Here is a 20094-nt window from a genome sequence, read left to right as displayed (position 1 = left end):
GAGGCCAGCCTGGGAAACTTAGCAAGACCATCTTAAAATAAAAATAAAAGGTATGATGATATGGGTTTGGGGTTGTGGCTCAGTGGTAGAATGCTTGCCTAGCACGTGTGAGGCCCTGGGTTCGATCCTCAGTACCACATAAAAATAAATAAGTAAAATAAAAGTATTGTGTTCAACTACAACTAAAAAATAAATATTAAAGGAAAAAAAAAAGGGGTGAGGATGTAACTCAGTGGTAAAGTGACCCTGAGTTCAATCCCCAGTACTGCAAGAGAAAAAGAAAAAAAAAAAGAAAAAAAAGAAATGGAGATATGTATTTGTTTAAAACCCTTTCATTTTCTTTTATTCCTGTCTGTGCCTATTAATACTGCTGTGTAAGAAAATAATCCCAATGTAATGGCACAAAGGACCCCCCCCCCTCCCTTTTTTGTTAATGCTCATGGATTCTGGGGGTAATTCAGAAAAGTAACAATAGGAATGGTTTTTGTTTACTCCCTGTCCCTCAGAAGCCTGGGTCAGACTTTCTGGTACTACATAACAAGGGTATTTTCCTCCAGTTTCTAGCTTAGCTCTTTAATCCCTCATCGACAGCCTCCTGAACGCCTTTGAGACTTCTGCTAACATGCTCCTTTAGGTTCCCTTGGCATCCTTGCTACTTCACATGGTCCTAAAGCTGAAGTTACATCCTTCACTTTGTTATTTTGTTATGATATTCATCTCACTTCTAGGTAACAAAATCTGCTTCAGTTACTATTGCTAAATAACAACTTGTTACTATTTACTATGTAATAAATTTCCCCATTTCTCCCTTCCTGAAGTTAATAGCAGGGAAACAAAACAAAACAAAACAAAAAACCTCCAAGTTACCTCATAAAACTAGGAATCCAGGCTACGTATGAATGGGGGTGACTACAATGTTTTTCCAACATTTTGGTTTCAAGACATTTGTGTGTGTGTGTGTGTGTGTGTGTGTGTATGTGTGTGTTACTATGGATTGAACCAGGGGCTCATGCATTCTAGGCAAGCACTCCATAACTGAGCTACATCCCAAGCCCTAAATCCTTTTTAATTAGTTATTTTCTTTGGGGGGTAAGGGTACTAGGGATTGAACCCAGGGCTTCACAAATGCTGGGAAAGTGCTCTATCAACAAGCTATATCTCTAGCCCTTTTTATTTTATTTTGAAATAGGGTCTCACTAAGATGCCCAAGCTGGCTTTGAACTTGTAATTCTCCTTGCCTTAGCCTCCCAAGTAGTGGGGATTACAGGCATGTGTCAATGCATACCACCCAATTTTAATCTTTACTAAATTTACACACACAAATTTGCAAGATCATTAAGAAAAATTCCCATAGAACCTTCAGCCCAAATCACCAATTGCTAATGTGTCACATTTGCTTTATCATTTTTGTCTCCACTATAAAATCATAAGGGAATGTATTACAGAAATTTCCCCTTTTAAACTTTTAAAAATATAATTGCAAAGAAAAAGGACATTTTTATAATCAAGTACTATGTACTCAACAAAATTAGGAAATTAAACACTGATTCAGTGTTCTTATCTAATATGCAATCTACATTCAAATTATACCAAATTCTTCGATAATCTTCTATACCATTTTTTTTTCCTCAGCCACAATCCAATCCAGGATAACCTATTGCATTTAGTTGTCATGTGTCAGGACACCTACATACTCCTAAAAAAATAAGACAGTATGGCAATGCTTTTGTTATGTAGGTTATTCCTACCAGTATTTATTATATTCAAAGCTGAAATGTAAAAAAAAATTAAATAAGAGACAATTACATGCTAACATGAATAATATATTTTAATGAAGAATAAATATATTTTCCCCAAAACAAAATGTGAGAGAAGTGTTATTTTTTGCATTATGCAAATTCACTTAAAGAAACCAGCTAGATTCTCATTTCAGCTTCTGCATTCAATTTGATGTGATATCTTGTGCTGGTTGAAGTATAAAGAAATCTCATTCTCACAATTATAAGTGGAAAAGGAAGGAGTATTTTAACAGCTTTATTGGATAACTTTGAATATTCTTGTTTGATATAGTAAAACTTGTCGAGTGTCAGTTTCTCAAAGGTTAGCTGCAATATAAAATTTGAACTCCTATCTATGAACTTTTTGAACATTTTACTTTCATGAGAGAACAAAAAAGGCAAATGAGCATATTAGTATTTTAAAATGTAAATTTATCACCAAAGATCTCATGAAATGATCTGGGGATTCATACTCAACCTTAGCCCACACTTTGAGAATGGCTGCATTACATATTTATGTAGATAGTATGTCTTTCATCTAAACTTCGTACTTGAGGACAAGTTTTGCCTCTTTTGTCTTTATATGTACACCTGTGGCTGGTATACCTGTACTTTAGTGGTCCCATCTTGGGGCTGTGTGCTTGGCTTCTGGGATTGACTATGCTTTTTTATCCTCCAATCCTCTTTTCAAATTTTCATTTTTCCAGCACTTCTCACTATTGTGTAGTGTCTAATTATCTGTTGAATGAATAAACCCACATTTTATACAGAATTCACCTCCCAATAATACAATAATTTATTTTCCCAATTTTAATAATAATTATTCACAGAACTGGGCATTTTTTAAGTTAAATATTTGTGTGCTATTTATTTGAGAAGTTTGATTCTTTACAAATTTCAAGCTAATGAGTCTGCATTTAATGGAGATTTTGTATTTTAAAAGTAACATTAATTGATTACTATGTTAGCTTTCTGTGATGAAATACTTGAGAAAATCAACTTAAAGAAGGAAAGATTTATTTTGGCTCACAGTCTCATAGATTTCAGTCCACGGTCATATGGCACTGTTTCTGGGCCTCCAGAGGACAGTATATCATGGCAGAAGGGACTGGTGAAGGAAAAGTGCTCACCATATGGTGTCCAGGAAGAGAGAGAGACACAGAGAGAAAGACATAGAGAGGGAGAGGGAGAGAGGGAGGGGGGGGGAGAGAGAGAGAGAGAGAGAGAGAGAGAGAGAGAGAGAGAGAGAGAGAGATAGGTAGGTATGTGTGTGGGAGGAAGGAACAGCCAGGGTCTCAATACTTCTTTCAAGGGCACACCCCTAGTGATACTTCTTCCAATGAGGCTCCATTTCCTCAAGTTTCCACCCGGCTCCAATAGTGCCACAAGCTGAGGACCAACCCTTCAACACAGGAGCCTTTGGGGAACATTACAGATCCAAACTATTACAAATACTACTAAGGGTCTAATACTTTTCTAAGTACTTCTTATGTTTACTTATTTATTCCACACAACTTTTTGAAAGATACTATTATCATCCTCACTTTACAAATGTAGAAACTCAATCACAGAAAAAGTGTTCAAGGGGACAAAATTGGGGCAGGACTGTGATATGAACCCAGATTCTCTTGGCTCTAGAAGACTTTCTGTTAAGCTCCACAGTGCCTGCTATCTTTTTTTTGGTTTAAGTATGAGGACACTGTTTTAAAGTTAAACCATTTTCATACATTCCCTTTGAAATCTAAATTTGTTTTCATTGATAAATTTCACAATATACTATTTTATATATATTTTTTGCTCATAGAGAAAAATATTAGCAGAAAAACATCAGGTAATACAAAAATTATTAAATATAGATTTGTGATTATTAGTAGTTGAGAAATCTTTACAATTTGCAGATATTTTCATCTAGGAATACCAGAATGAAAATCAGTTCCAGGGACTCATTCCCATCTCAGTCCCAAACTACTTTCCTGGTGCCTTTTTGATCAGTGTAAGGATCAAAGTCTTGGTTGCTTCTCTCTCTTCAGTGGAGCTGTATTTATCACCCTCTCCAGCCCATTTCTATAACTTGGTTAAGCAGAAGCCCCTTTAGTTCAGTGGTTTTCAAAATTTTGGTGCATCAGAATCACCTAAAGAGCTTGAAAACAGATCCTTGGGTCCCAAACCCAAAGTTTTTGATTTGGATAAGTCTGAGATGAGGCACAAGAATTGCATTTTTTTTTTTTTTTTTTTTTTTTTTTTTTTTTTTTTAGTGAGAGTACAGAGGATGCTAAAGCTGCTGGTCTCATGTAGAAAAGTATATGTTGGGCATCCCTTATCTAAAAAGCAGAAATCTTAAATGTTTCAGAATCTTAACTTTTTTGAACACCAACAAGACATCACATGAAAGTTATTCCACATTATGAAATTTTGTTTTATGAATAAAATTATTTAAAGTAATATATAAAGAGATTTAGGCTATGTGCATAAGGTGCATTTGAAACATAAACGAATTTTGAGTTTAAATTTGTGTACTATCCCCAAATTGTCTCATTATGTACATGAAAATATTCTGAAATCCAAAATACTTGCAGTCCCAAGCATTTTGGATAAGGGGGACACAGCCTGACAGTCCCAACACTCCTTCCAAACAAACTCTGCTTCACCAAGACAAGCTTCAAGGTGGCTACATGTTAAAAAGATTCATGCTTATAGTTACAAAGAAACATTAATTGGATTATACAAATGTTACTGAGTCTTAGTATTAGACTCTAGACAGTAAAATTAAGGCCACCCACCCCTTCTTTTCCCTAGGGCAAGGTTGACTCCCTCCTTTCATACGCAATTCAGCAGTACCTTACTTTCCCGTACTGTATAAGTAAGCTGCAAAAATGGGAAAAAACGGAGTTCTTAAGTGACACCTCAATTAATGATGGTCAGTTTAATTTCACTTCCTATTATAGAGTTAATCAGATAACCACTCTACTCATATACACACACAGGCCTGCAAGTTTTAATCTTGGAGCGTAGTCACGAGAGACGTACAGAACGGCGCCTGCGCACCTCAAAAAACGAGGCCCAAAGCGGAGTTCAGATCGCACCTCTGAGGCCAGGTGAGCCGCTGTGGACCAGAAGACGGAATCAGAGCAGCGCGTGGTGCAGCTGCTTCCGGGACACGTGGTACTGCTAGCGACCAATGGGAAGGCTATACGTCACTCCCGCTTCCTCACCCTGGCAACGGGCGGGTGACTACTTCCGGTGCAGTGAGGGCTCTAGGCTGACACGGGTGAGTGTCCCTTTTTCTCACACTGTCCGCGCCGCTGTCGGCGCCGCGCAGCTGTCTGTGTGGGCCCCGCAGGCTAGCTGGGACGTCTCTCTCTGAGCTGGCGGGGCCGATGCGCAGGACGCCCCCTGCCCTGGGCTAGCGGAGGGGGCCCAGGATGTTCTTCATTCCCTAGTCTCGGTCGCGCGTGGGGCCCTTGCCAAGTACCTTTCCAGTCCCTTTCCAGCCTTGTCTCTTGCTTGGCGGTCTCAGCGCCTGTCCAGGGAAGACTGCGGGCTTCTCGCAGTCTTTTACCCACTTTGCACTCTCAGGCTGGAGGTGTCTCGGAGTCCCCAGAGAGTGGTAGAGACCTTAGAGGATGTGCTCTAGTGCTGATGGGCGGGTGGAGTTCTAGTAGCCCCGGGTAGAGGCCTGGTTAGAGTCCTGCGGGACATTAACATTTAACTGTTAAGGGGGATGAGAAGGAAGGGACTGAGTAGAGGAAACTGCTGGAGTGGAGAGTGAAAAGCAGGAGCTGGAGGTGTCTGAAAATAGAGGACATCGTGTTTCCGGAAGGAGGGAGTCTTTATTTCACTTCTGTAGGGAAAAGGAAGATATATTGGGGACGATGTGAGTGAGATCTTTGAATTGTAAGCTAAGGAATTTTTAATTATAGCCCTGGGAGTTCAATACTTTGTTGTTTGTTGCAAATAAAGATTCCCCCTCTCCGCAACTTACAAAAGGCAGTGGTTATTAAAGATTATATGGAAATGCAAAAATATTTTAAAAGAGATCACCTATAGTTACAGCAAACCAGCATTTTAATTCTTTTTAGTTTTTTTAAAATGAACATTAGCCTATTTATGATCATTGTATGTGTAAAATATGGTTATAACTAAAAAGGACAATTTATATATATTGTATCCATTGTATGGATAGATTATTGGTTTGGTTTTTTTCTTACTTAGATATAATTTACATACCATAAAATGCATCCTTTTACTTTATAAATTCCAATGTTTTTTAGTGTATTTAGAAAGCTGTACACACATCACTACTATTTAGTTCCAGAACATTTCTTCACTTCCAAAAGAAATCCTGTACCCATTATAGTCTTTAGAATATGCCTCCTTGTAACTGCTAATCTACTTTCTGTATGTATGTATTTTCCTTTTCTTGTCATTTGAAGTAAATAGATTCATATACTAGTTGTCCTTTTGTGCCTGGCTTCTTTCAGGTAACAATGTTTTCAGGGTTCATCCATGACTAGGTATCATTACTTCATTCCTTCTCTTTTTGGGAAGGATGGTGCTGGGAATAAAACCCATGGCCTCACAGAGGCAAAAGTGCTCTATCACTGAGCATCTCCAGTCCCATTCTTTTTTTATTGATGAATAGTATGCCATTATATGAACATACCAAACTTTGTTCGTGCTTCCTCAGTTGATGAATATTTGGGTTGTTTCCACTTTTTGGCTACTTTGAATAATTCTATAAACATCTTTGTACAAGATTTTGTGCAGGTATGTTTTTAGTTCTTTTGGGTATATACCTAGAAATGGAATTGTATGGTAATTCTGTTTAAATTTTTGAGCAGATTATGGAGGTTATGATTCTCCATATTCTTGCTAACATTTATCTGTCTTTTTGATTTTACACACCTTAGTGTTTATGAAATTATAGCTTATTGTAGTTTTGCTTTTCATTCCCCTGATGGCAAATAATCTTAAGTATCTTTTCATGTGCTTAGTGGCTCTTTGTATATCTATGGAGAAATCTTGTTTGTTGTCTTGTTTTAAAGTTGTATGAGTTCTTTAAAAAAAAATTTGTTCCAATTAGTTATACATAACATTAGAATGCATTTGACATATTGTACACAAATGGAGCTTAACTTCTCCTTCCTCTGGCTGAACACGGCGCAGTCACACCAGTAGTGTAATCTGTATGAATTCTTTCTATATTCTGTATAACAGTGCCTTACCAGATATCTGATTTGCAATATTAATATTTCCTCCCATATTGTGGATTGTCTTTTCACTTTTCAGATAGTATCCTTTGAAGTACAGAAGTTTAAAGTTTGGTGAAGTCCAATTTACATATTTTTGTCTCTTTGGTTGCTTATGGTTTTGGTGTCATATCTAATAAATAATTGCTAAATCCATGGTCACAAATATTTACCCCTGTGTTTCCTTCTAAGAATTTTATATCTCTTCATTCATGTTTAGATTTTGATCCATTTCTAATTAATTTTGGTATATAATATGAAATAGGAATTCAAAAAGTTTATTCTTTTTTAATTAATTTATTTTTTAAAAAATATTTTGTTTAGTTGTAAATGAATACAATACCTTTATTTTGTTTATTTATTTTTACATGGTGCTGAGGATCGAACCCAGTGCCTCACATGTGGGAGACAAACACTCTACCGCTGAGTCACTACCCCAGCCCTCTTTTTTTTTTTTCTTTTAGAGAGAGAGAGAATATCTTTTTTGTAGATGGACACAACACAATGCCTTTATTTTTTATGTGATGCTGAGGATCGAACCCGGGTCCCACCCGTGCTAGGTAAGCGCTCTACCACTGAGCCACAATCCCAGCCCCTCAGCCCTCTTTTTAAATTTAAATAATTTAGTTATCAAGATCATTCTTTTGGGCCTGGGATTGTAGCTCAGTGGTAAAGCACTTCCTAGCACATGTAAAGCACTGGGTTCGATCCTCAGCACCACATAAAAACAAATGAATAAAATAAAGGTATTGAGTCCATCTACAATCTTTTTAAAAATATTTTTTAAAAAAGATCATTCTTTTGCTGGTGGCTATCTAGTTTCCCCAACAGCATTTGTTGAAAAGAGTGCCATTTTCTATCAAATATCATAGCCCCATTGTTGAAAATTAATTGGCCATAAATATATGAATCATTGTTTTAACCATAACTCTGTGTTGAATTTTTAGGTTGCTCCCAGATTAAAAAAAATTGTATTCTATGTTAAACACAGCAAAGAAGACTTAAAATCCTTTCTGTGTTTAAAATTTTGGTAGAAAATATTCTCAGAAGTGGAATTAATGGGTCAGAGATGTTCTGGAGCTCATTTAATTAGGCATTAAACCTGCATTGACAACATCAACATCAACAACATCAACAACACTAGGTTCCTTATTCATCAGTTGAAATGGTTTAAGGGTTGAATTTCTGTAAAAGCTTTCTGCTGTGAGATGACGTCCTTCCTCCTTAGACCACTTCTGAAAGACTAAACACAGCTAGGGTGAAAAACCTGAACTCCAAACTAACATGACTTGGTAGTTTTCTTAATGGTTTAAAGAAAAAAGTGTTATCACATGCATTAGAAAAATAATAAACCATTGAGAGACATGAGGTCAAGATTTAAACCTTAAAGTAGTGCCATGTAGGTCTCTGGAGTTAAAAAAACAAAAACAAAACAATGTTTTATTATGATTTTATTTCCTGGCCTTGATGTTCAAGTTAGTTAACATTCATCTTGGTCTCAGAGATGTCAAAGTTAAATAGTCTCTATTCAATAGTTGATACTGAGCAAAATATTCAAATGCAAAACATTATTAGAAAATCAACTTTCCCCTTCATCCTTGCTCCTCAGTCTCCTAATTTTCCTTAGGGGTATCCATGGTACTATTAACTGTGTCTGTATAGACTAGTTCGTATATAGAGTATCTCTGGAAAGATAGTATATACAATATTATACATTTTAAGGCTCTTGCTACTTACTGACAAATTCCTTTTCAATGGTTACATTAGTTCATCCTGCCAGTACATTGTTAGTATTTCTTTGAATATTGTTTCTTAAATATTGAATATCCAGTTTATATTGCCTCTTTTATATAATGTCTACTCATGTCTTTTGGCATGGTATTTGTTTTAATTGGAATTATTCTTTATGAGATTTATTTTGGCAGCCTTTTATAGATAGTTGCTTTATGATAGCTTGTATTTGGGAAGAAAAGTACAAATGTTATAAAAATTATGCTAAAAAGTGTATAGGCTTAACAAGGGTCAAGATAAGAAAAATGCTGGAGGAAGCCTATAAGATTTGAAAACTTGGGTAGAGTCCAAAATGACTATAAGGGCTTTTTTTTTTTTTTTTTTTTTTTTTTTTTTTTTTTTTTTTGTAGTGCTGGGCATCCACCCAGGAACTAACTTGTTTATACTAGGCAAGTGCTCTACACTCCCAGACCCCAGAGGACTTTAAGGTGAGTTAGGAAAGGGTAATGCTAGTAAGAAAAATAGAATAATGTGGTAAAAAGACTAGATATTTGTGGGGAGGAGAAAAAGGAAAGTCAAGTTTGAGCTGTCCAGGAAAAAAAAAAAAGTGTTAGGAATCATCTGACTTGCTGAGAGGATACTTTTGAAATTTCCCCCAGTACATAAAATTTCTAAAAGAGATATTTGAGAATGAAGTCAGAGGGATCATAGAGAGCTAGTTTAGTAGATTGGTATGCTTGCCAAAGGAGAGCAGGTGATCTAGAGAATTGAAGGTTGCAAGCAGAAGATTAAGAAAAGAGTGACTGGGTTTAGTAATTTGGAAAAGATGTAATTTATGAAGAGCAAGAAGTTTGCTTTTTTATAAATAGCTTTATTAAGATATAATTTATCTGACAATTTAGTCATTTAAATTGTACAATTCAGTGATCTTTAGTGTATTCACAGAGTTGTACAGTCATCAGCACCCCAATTTTTGAACATTTCTTATTAGTACAAAAAGAAACTTTGCACTCATTAGCAGTTACTTCCATTTCCCCTTGATCCCTCCATTCCCAAGCAACTGATCTATTTTCTGGTTTTTTTTTTTTTTTAGATTTGCTTCTTCTGGATATTTCATATAAATGGGATCATATAGTAGGTGGCCTTTTGTGTCTCACCTCTTTCAGTGTTTCCAGTGTTCATTCACATTGTGGTGGTTATGTATCAACATTTCTTTCCTTTTTATAGGTGGCAAATGTTCCATTCTATGAATCTACTAGTCCGCCTCCCCAAACACATGGTCTTTTGATGGATATCTGAGTTTTTCATTTTTAGGGGGCTAGTTTGAATAATTCTATAAATATCTAGGTACAAGTTTTTGTGGATGGATATCTGTTTTCAGTTCTGAGTATGTACCTAGAAATGGAATTTTCTGGATCATATGAAACCTTTATATTTAACTTTTGAGTAACTATTGTGGTTTATGGACAAGCTGCCAGTGTTCAGAAATGATAATAATCATAATGAATTTTACTGCATTGCTTGTAGGAAATTGAGAAACTTTCATATTCAAACATATTATTCAGAAATGAAGGGATTATAAAAATGGTCTATAGATTTTTTTTTTTCTGTGTGTGTGGTTCTGAGGATCAAATTCAGGGCCTTTCATGCTTGGCAAGGGCTCTACCACTGCGCTAAACCCCCAACTCCTATATTGTTTTTTGTTTCACAAAACTATCAACTACTTTTGATTTCCTTTCATTAGAAACCTTCTATTTTGAGTGTTACCTAAAAGTGTTAGATGTCTTTCTTGTAGGTCAATGTGTTGGTGTGAGTATGTTGCAGCAGTTTCAAATAATGATTCCTAATAATGTTTATAAATATGATAAAACTGTACAGGGATATTTAATGTTAATCTACTGTCATTATATTATTATTTACTCTCTAATCTTAACTTTAGAGATTAAATAATGTGATTCCACCCTCTCCCTCCCAGTTTGACTTTTCTGTAGTTTATGTGTCCTGTAAGTTAAAGATCCACAAAACAAAACAAAACAAAACAACAACAACAACAACAACAGAAGACCCTTTGAGAATCTTTGGGCATGTTTTTGTGTATTTCTTAGGTAGGATAAGAGGCTTATGAATGTGGTATTTCCCTTTTTACTGCAGTTTTTAAGAGAAATCTTATAGGCTTGCCCTATTTTGGATGTTGGACTTAGCTCATTAATTAGTGTTTCCATGAAAATACATTTTTTTTTGTAACTATCACATTCAGATGGGCCAAGTTCAAAAGATATAAAAGGATGAACAGTGAAATTTTCATCCTGCTTTTGTTCATTGGTCACTGACATCTCCTTTTGATAACCATTCATAAGGAGGGAAAGGGAGGGGGCAAGGGATTAGCAAAGATGGTGGAATGTGATGGACATCATTATTCAAAGTACATGTATGAAGTCATGAATTGGTGTCAACATACTTTATATACAACCAGAGATATGAAAAATTGTGCTGTATATGTATAATAAGAATTGTAATGCACTTTGCTGTCATTTACTTTTTTTTAAAAAAATAAAAACCTTAAAAGATAACCATTCATAAATAAAGAAATATGTACATGTACATATATAATTTATATATTTGGTATACCCATCAATATTTATACATTGCATATATAGTTAGCTGATGTGCTTCCCCCCTCCACATGGCACCGCATATACTTCTGTAGCATGTCTTTGAAACAATTTAATTTGAATTATTTCCATGCCTTTTTAAATTTACCAAATGTCTTTGAGATTTTCATATCTGTATCAAGTACTTCCTCATTCTTTCCAGTGGTTGCTTTTATTTTTAACCACTTTCTTTTTTTTTAAATATTTTTTAGTTGTTGATGGACCTTTATTTTATTTGCTTATTTATATGTGGTGCTGGGAATTGAACTCAGTGCCTCACACAGAAGAGGCAAGCGCTCTACTGCTGAGCTACGACTCTAGCCCCTTATCCACTTTCATCAAGACATATTTTTGGTTCATATCTTAATTTTGCCAAATTGCCCATATTGAGTTGTACCAGTTTTTGCTGCCTCTAGCAATTTATGAATGCTTTGTTTCTTTGTTCTCTCAAGACCTGTTATCTTGTATTTTGAGGTTTGCCAATCTAAGTAAAAAATGGTATTTGAGTGTAGTTCTTTTTATTTGTATCTTTCTTTTGGTTTAAACCATTGTATAATTTTCCTGTAAACTAAGATTGACCATTTGCCCTTTTAAATTTTCTTTTTGTCATTTCTAGAAACTATTTATCAGATCTTTAATGAGTTCTGTGTTAAACAAAAACTGATGTTGGAGTTGAAGTTGCTTCATTTCTAACTGAATTAAAATACATTTCAGGAATCATTGAGAATTGGAGGCCAGAATTGCACATTGGATAGTACATTCACTCGAGTTCCTTATTTTTCAGTCCAGTAGAAGTTTGGGGGTGGCATTTGTGAAGGGGTTTGTTGAGATTATATCATTTGTTGAATAAATATATTTCAGATAGTCTCCGAGGGAGGTTAAATTGCTCATCAAATAGCATATTGGTTCATCTTCTGCCTTTTCTCTTTAGGCAACCTTGAGAAGCAATATTTTAAAATCTCTCATTCATTTAAAATGCCTATTACTTTTAACCTTATTACAAAATGTAGATGTTATAATTTATTACTATATTTGCATATTCATTATAAATTGTAAATGTTATAATTTGTTAGTTGTGAAATAATACATTAGATAACAGTGAGAATAGCTTGAGGGTTAATAATAATTCATACTTCCTGGATGTGTTTTTATTTAATCTGAAGCTCTTAGTTTTCCAAGATCTTAGTTTCACTCAGAAGTGTTTATGTTTTTAATTCCAGTGGGCCCAAGTTCATTTCGTAGCCAGGCCAGACATGATGGCATTTTTATGTTGACAGATGAACCACTAAATTCCAGTTTGTCAACTGCTGCATGTCAAATGGTAGCCTATCTCAGAGAAATATTGTAAGAAGTAAAATAAAATAATAATAAAAAGGTAATTGAGGGGCTGAGGCTGTGTCTCAGTGGTAGAGCCTTGCCTGGCATGTGTGAGGTACTGGGTTCAATTCTCAGCAGCACATACAAATAAATAAATTAAATAAATGTCTTTTAACAACTAAAAAAAATTTAAAAAAAAAGGGCTGGGATTGTGGCTCAGTGGTAGAGCGCTCGCCTAGCACGAGCGGGACCCGGGTTCGATTCTTAGCACCACATAAAAATAAAGGCATTGTGTTGTGTCCATCTACAAAAAAGATTCTCTTTCTCTCTCTCTCTCTCTCTCTCTCTCTCTCTCTCGCTATCTCTATCTCTTTCTCTTTAAAAAAAAGATGATTAAAGCATATTTTTGTGAAGTCATTCAAAGAAAAACATTGTTATGAAGATAGCTACTACCACAATCAGAAATAAAAATAGGCATTTTAATTTACTGTTAATTGAAAGCTCCACTTGAAATAAAATTTTTTCCTGTGCTTTGAATATATTTAAATATTTTAACATTTCAGTGTGTGTATACATATATTTGATTTTAAACTATTTGTCTTATAAGTGAAATATTATAAAATAAATACTAAATGAACTCTTTAACCAGGAATTAAAATAATTTAAAAATACCATATTGCAGTGCTTCTCAGACTATTTCTAGTATAAAGGACCTACTTAAAAAAATTTCAGTCTGTTGTTTATTAATACTGCTGGAATATTAAAAAACTAAGACAAATTGAAATATGAAAACATGAAAGATAAAAAAAGCTCAAAATTTTTGTTAGGATTTAGCAAATAAAATTGTTCAAAAATATAATTTTAATATGAAGGAAATAGAAGAGCATTGTGAAAACTGTACACATTTCTTATTGAAAATATCTATTTACAGTAATGAATATATTAATGAAATAATCTCATGTGCTCTGGTAACTAACAATGGGATACAGAATGTGCTTTGAATAGTAGCTGTTGTTTGGACTGGGTAGCAAAGTTACTTTTATGTTTCTATTTATGTTTTACACTGAAAAAGGAAGACTTCACCTCTTTTTTTTTTTTTTAAAGAGAGAGAGAGAATTTTTTAATATTTATTTTTTAGTTTTCGGCGGACATAACATCTTTATTTGTATGTGGTGCTGAGGATCGAACCCAGTCTGCGCGCATGCCAGGTGTGAGCATGCTACTGCTTGAGCCACATCCCCAGCCCCACTTCACCTCTTTTTTTAAAAAAAGATAATTGAAGGGGCTGAGGATATAGCTCAGTTGGTAGAGTGCACACACAAGGCCCTGGGTCTGATCCCCAACACCATCACCAAAAAAAAAAAAAAAAAAAAAAAAAAAAAAGATAATGGAGGCATATTTTTGTGAAGTCATTCAAAGAAAAACATTGTTATAAAGTTAGCTTCATAATCTTCACCTCCTTTTTTCAGTTTAACATCAGGTGCAGATTTTTACCTAACAGTGTAATTTAAAAAAATTCTCATTGTTGATTTTTAATTTTTTCCCTTAAATTGTAATATGTTCTTCCCTTGTTGTTAAGTCAGGATTGTTCAAAGTTTGTGAATTTGCAATGCATAGTGAGAAAAATTAGAAGCTTTGTGGCATAAGTTGCTTGAAAATTGTTTTATTAAATTTTATGTCTCATTTATCTCTGGAGAGCCTCAGAAATAATATTTTACGTGATACTTGCAGAAATGTTATTTTAATTTCTTGGTTTAATCATATAATTTTGTTAACATTTGTGTTTTAGAATTAAGCTGTGGAGCATTAAATTAGTTAGCTTAAGAATTTCTTACACGTAAGTTTCTTTCTTTTCTTTTGCTTTATTTCTTTAAGCAGAAATCTAGGCTTTATAGCAAGATTCAGTGATGTTGTCAGCAGCACTTGTGATTCCAAAATGTCCCAGTGATTATTAATATTGGATTTGGAGAAAGGAGAAAATGATATTTAAGTTATATTGAGGATTATTACTTCAGTGTGGCTAAAAGAAAGATAAAATATCTTTGGACTCAGTGTAAAGTCTTTTTATAATAGTTCTTTCGTTTATATGTCTTCAAGTAAATTCTGTAAATGGGCGGAGATTTAAATTCTAACCTTTTTATAGTCTTTGTGTTACCCAATTAAATAACTTTAAAAATAGTTTTTAAAAAAATTATATTTTCTGGATTTTTTAAGTAATGTACATATTGGTGGAAAGAAATCATACCATTTGTGCCTGTTTTTTTCTCTAGGGTAATTCATCTCCTACAATTGCTTTTGGATAGAATTATGCCCTTTTCCTAATAGAAGATGATAATGTTGGAGAATGACCATGGAGAAGGGGATGAGTTCTGGAGAAGGGCTGCCTTCCAGATCATCTCAGACTTCAGCTGTTAAAATAACAGCCAAAGAATTGGAAACAAAGCAGTCCCACAAGGAGAAACGTGGAGGCTTTGTGTTGGTACATGCAGGTAAGACCTTCATGGGTAAGTGGAAAGATGAAAATAGTGCTGATTTTCTTTTCTTGCCTTGAGTTACACTGATAGTTGCATTTCATCTGACAGAGGGGAGTTGGAACCAAAGAGACTGTTTGACTTCAATATAGTGAGAAGTTCCTCTATTCCCCAGTTGGAAGATCTTATAATGACAAATTTTCACTCCTTTCCCTTATTATTACTTTTACCCCAGATAATAGGTATATTTAGATTAGGTAATGTTAAAACCAATGTAATTTTTAAACTCTGGTTTTGATTTTTTTAAAATAATGCTGCAGAAAATGTTTTATTGATCCCTATTGCAGGACGGTCATCTTAGAGTAAAATACACCATCTTAGAATTAGTTCAGCTTCCTAGGGAAGTTTTCAATTTTCTCTTTCCTCTGAAGATTCAGTAATTCTCATCTATGAAATGAACTGACTATAGAAAGATCAAGAGGAGAAAAACTTGCAGATATGCACTATAGACAAACTATGGGATGGAAAGAAATGGACAGATGGTTGAAGCTTCAGTAGCACAATGAACTATGGAGAGGAATAGGGACTTGAGGCTTCTGAGGGGAGGTCAGGATAGGTTATGAAATGTACTATAGACAAATGTCTTATTCTGTAAATAAAGTTTCCCATGTAACAGTCATCTAGAAGTATATGTGATATGCTGTGCCATTCTCTGCGCAGGGATAATCTGATATGATCTCTCCTAAATCCGGGTGAGGGAGATAAGGAGACTTGAGAGAAAGCCTGCTCACTTCAGTAATATAGATGTTCTCTAGAAATACAAATCTCCCTGATAGAACAGCTTTTCAGAGTGTCTGTACCCACTCTGAATAGCCATCTTAAAATATGATAAACAAGTATATTTTAGGGTGGCATGTTTTACTTTCTTGGTATTATAAATGAGGAACCTTAAGACTAGAGAAATTAAGTGACTTAAGTGGTTTTTGTCACTTTGCTGGTTAATAACAGAGCTAGGCTGAGAAACCCTTAAGTGATTTTGGCACTGCATCAGCCTATGCTCTCTCTACTTCAGAGGACCTTGAGGTGCTGACACACCATTTTAAAGGTGAAAATCTGTCCAAGTTTACTCGGTAGGCTCTTCTTTTTTCTTTCTTTCTTTTTTTTTGGTGGTGCTGGGGAATTAACCAAGTGCCTTGTGCAAGCTAGGCAAGCACTCAACCATTTGAGCTATATCCCCAGCCCTTCAGCAGGCTCTTTATTCTTAAGTTATATTTGTTTTTCTGCATTCAGATTATAAACTGTATAATATCTGTGAGGAAAGAAGAGCTGGCAGGATTTCTTTTTAGCTTTCTTTTTATGAAACTGGTATCTTGTCTGCTCATTAACCTTTGGCTATATATAGATTGGACAGCTTGGAAAATCCTATAGAATCTAATCCAGAAAGGTCTAAAAAATATAACAGGTTCAATTCCTTTTTCTGATAGGTGCTTTTACAAAGAGATGAGGTAAGTTTATAGGAATTTCCCAGTTAAAAGTAGAGCAGGGGCCAGAAGTTCTGCCTTCAGATTCATAGTCCAGTGTTATTTCTACTGCACTGTTTTATTGGTGTACCTTCTGTAGTACTCAGTGAGTTATTGTGTTCAGAATGAGCATTTGGAAATGCACAAGTAAGGGCTGAAACTCATAACAAACAGTAGCATAGAGCTTTTAATTATTTGTAAAACATTGCTATCTGTGACTACCATGACTCCATTCCTCCTCTCCCAGGTGCATAATTGATTGTGATGGCTATAAGGTAAAGTTGGTGCTGAAGGCCAGTAGTAATAGGAGGAAATCTGGATTATGGCAGGAAATTTTGTTGTTTAAGGGTGATCCCCACTTCTAAATTATTACAAATTCAGATCAATTGGCTGATTTTGCGGAAGTTTGTATCTTGTATATTTAAGGAATGGAAATTCAAATTCTCATCTAGGACAGAACTGTTTCTTTCTTTTTCCTTCCTTCCTTCCTTCCTTCCTTCCTTCCTTCCTTCCTTCCTTCCTTCCTTGGTATGGGGGATTGAACTCAGGGATATTCGACCACTGAGCCACATCCCCAGCCCTATTTTGTATTTTCTTTAGAGACAGGGTCTCATTGAGTTGTTTTTTGCCTCGCAGTTGCTGAGGCTGGCTTTGAACTCGTGGCTCTCCTATCTCAGTCTCCCAAGCTGCTGGGATTACAGGCATGCACCACTGCGCCTGACTGTTTTTTTCTTTTTTTAACAACAGAGTAGACTTGGCCAAATTTTTGTCATTTGACTAGTAGATTCTTAATTTTTCCCAGATCTGTGTACTATCCATAATGGCCCATCTAATTTTGAAGAAAACAATAGAAACACTTTTACTTATAAAAATTGAAAGATGAAACTTATAAAGATGAAACTTATATTTACTTTAATGAAATATCAGTATCATTTGCAATTAAGAGAAAAATAACTTTGAATACAGAGTAACAATCAGTATAGTTAAATTTTAACTATATCTTATTGTGTGGCAGTGGTTTGAATCCTGATCCTTTCTTTCCTTTATTAAACAGGGAAGTTAGGAAGTGTTAGCCAGATATTAAATATAGTGTGGGGTGATGCTGAGACTTCCTCTCGTTCTAAGCAGAAGAATTACATGTTAGTACTATTTAATGCTGTCATCCGTACACTAGATTTATCTGGCTATAATATCCTGTGGCTTAGGAAACATTGATAAAAGACTAGGGCTTCAGGTCTCAGAATAGACCTGGGATGACTTGTTCCTATTATAGAGGCTGTATCAGTTTACTTGGACTACTTATAGGCAAGGGCTCTGATAGTTCAATGAAGCTAAAGTTGGCTTTTATTTTTCTACTATAGGTTCATGGTTCTTAGAGAACCATGAAGAGAAGTTTATTAAATATTGGCACAGGTTCTGTGAACATTCCAGACTTCTTTTGAGAAACAGAATTACTATTTGGATGCAATATGGAATCTGGTTGCTTGAGCATTGTTTTGTGGGCCAGTTCTTGGCTTTGCGAGAAGGTGGGCTAGGTTTGTGGCAGACTTAAAGGGGGAGTCTTGAGGCTTAAGGATGTAGATCTTAACCTTCCTTAGGGCGGAATTCTATGGGGTGTTGTGGGGGAAGGTCCGATGGTTCTGAGCTTTTTTAAAGAACTTTGATTAGAAGCCTAGTTATTAAGAGGATTTAAGGGCTTTTTCTTTCTTGTTTGGATTATTTTCAAGGCACAAAGCACGTATGAATCTTCTTAGGGAAACAAATTTATTCAGAGTCATTGTCTTGACTGAGTTCCTGGGTCACCAGGATTTCTCATAGATAGTCATGAATTTGCCATCACTGAGGTTTTAGAGATATTCTGAACTATATTCTAGGCTGTGAGAGGAAGTAAAATGGGTGGGAGTGTTGGTATTGGTGGTGATTGTAGACATATGGGAAGTAAGACCCCTTAGACAGATATTTCTTTTCCCCCAGAAACTACCTAGTTTTATGAAGTTATTCTTAAGAATTATATATTCTGAACAAATGGCAGGGCTTTCTTAAAGTCAATAGAGATGACTTTGAAGAGACTGTTCCTGACACCTCCCAAGCTAACAACTCCAGACCAAAAGAACTCCCAACTTTGGAGAGAGGTTCTTGAAAGGAGGAGGGGAAGTAACCTTGATGAAGGTTATTTGGGAACATGAGTTGTCTGTAGGGCTTCTGTCAGGAAGACATTTTGAATAAAGATAAAAGGCATAGTATTAAAAAGATTGATGTTGGAGAAAGAAGCTATTAAAATTTTAAAATTTCGTACAATTAGGGCAATAGTTTTATTTTCACTGGGACTGAGTCAGTCTGTATGGCCTACTTATACAGTCAAGTCTCTGATAGTTGAATGAAAACTAACAGATTTTTTCTTTTTCTATTATAGGTGCAGGTTATCATTCTGAATCCAAAGCCAAGGAATATAAACATGTATGCAAACGAGCTTGTCAGAAGGTATGAACAGAATATGTATAATTTAAAATTTTCTATTTTGAACATTAAAGTCGTTTTACCTTTATCAAAGATTTCAGGTGTCATTTACAGGACATTTTTTGGTTTGGACCATGAAATTATTTTGCTCATATTTGTAGGGTCTTCTTTTGCTTTTTTTTTTTTTCTTAAATTCTCTGAATGATGCTTAGCTCTTTTACCTCCTTTTCCAGATTAATCTATACTTTTGGAACTGTGAGCACATAATCATATCGTATTTCTTTTAATCTTTGCAAGGCAAAATACCCTGATAGAAGGGATAGAAAATGCTGCTTAAAAGAAGCCAATGTCTTTCCATGAAGGGGAGAAAAAAATCATAAAAAAATTAAAATGGATACTTTCTTAGATTATCTTGTTACTTTATCCTTCTGCTTTTCATCATGTAGTTATATGGTAGCAAATTCATTGGTTATTCCTGAGTATAGCTTTATCCTTGAACCTGGTTGTGCTTTTTTCTGCTTTGATTTTTAAGGTTTTGCTGAATTGCTTTGCTTAATATGGAAGCAGGAATGGTATCAAAAGAAATATTGTTTATTTTTATATTGATCCTGCCTGCATACTATTGTAGGCAAACTTTCTGTTACTTTTTTATGCAAATAAAATGTTAATTGGATATGCATATCAAGTCAACATAGGTCTCCATCTCTTTTACTTATATTTACATATCATTTAAAAGAAAGATAATGTTTTATTAGATATCTTTTTTCTTTTTTTTTTAAAAGAGGAAATTTAGCTTGTTTGTTTTATTTATTTTGAGACAGCGTCTCCATAATTCCTTAGGGTCTTGCTACGTTGCTGAGGCTAACCTCAAACATGTGATCCTCCTGCCTCAGCTTCCTGAGTCACCAGGATTACAGACA

At 35.0% G+C, this 20094-nt stretch overlaps 1 protein-coding gene across 2 annotated transcripts in view; it reads left to right on the top strand.

The window, feature by feature from the left end:
- Positions 1-5052: 5052 nt before the first annotated feature.
- Positions 5053-20094, top strand: part of TASP1 (taspase 1) — a 301213-nt gene continuing 286171 nt past the window's right edge. Inside the window, exons 1-5 of one of the 2 annotated variants that reach the window (XM_081289122.1) lie at positions 5053-5652; positions 9169-9246; positions 9852-9892; positions 14997-15215; positions 19131-19198. In XM_081289122.1, the coding sequence (XP_081145248.1) occupies positions 15071-15215; positions 19131-19198 (213 nt within the window). In that variant the 5' untranslated portion in view covers positions 5053-5652; positions 9169-9246; positions 9852-9892; positions 14997-15070. Of the gene's footprint in view, positions 5653-9168; positions 9247-9851; positions 9893-14996; positions 15216-19130; positions 19199-20094 lie in introns of those variants that run through there. The other variant, XM_081289123.1, reaches the window with a different exon arrangement.

Source organism: Spermophilus citellus (genome assembly GCF_964194105.1).
Source record: "Spermophilus citellus genome assembly, chromosome: 4".
Classification (NCBI taxonomy): Eukaryota; Metazoa; Chordata; class Mammalia; order Rodentia; family Sciuridae; genus Spermophilus; species Spermophilus citellus.
Note: the sequence above shows the minus strand (reverse complement) of the source record. Positions and strands in the feature narration are given on the sequence as shown.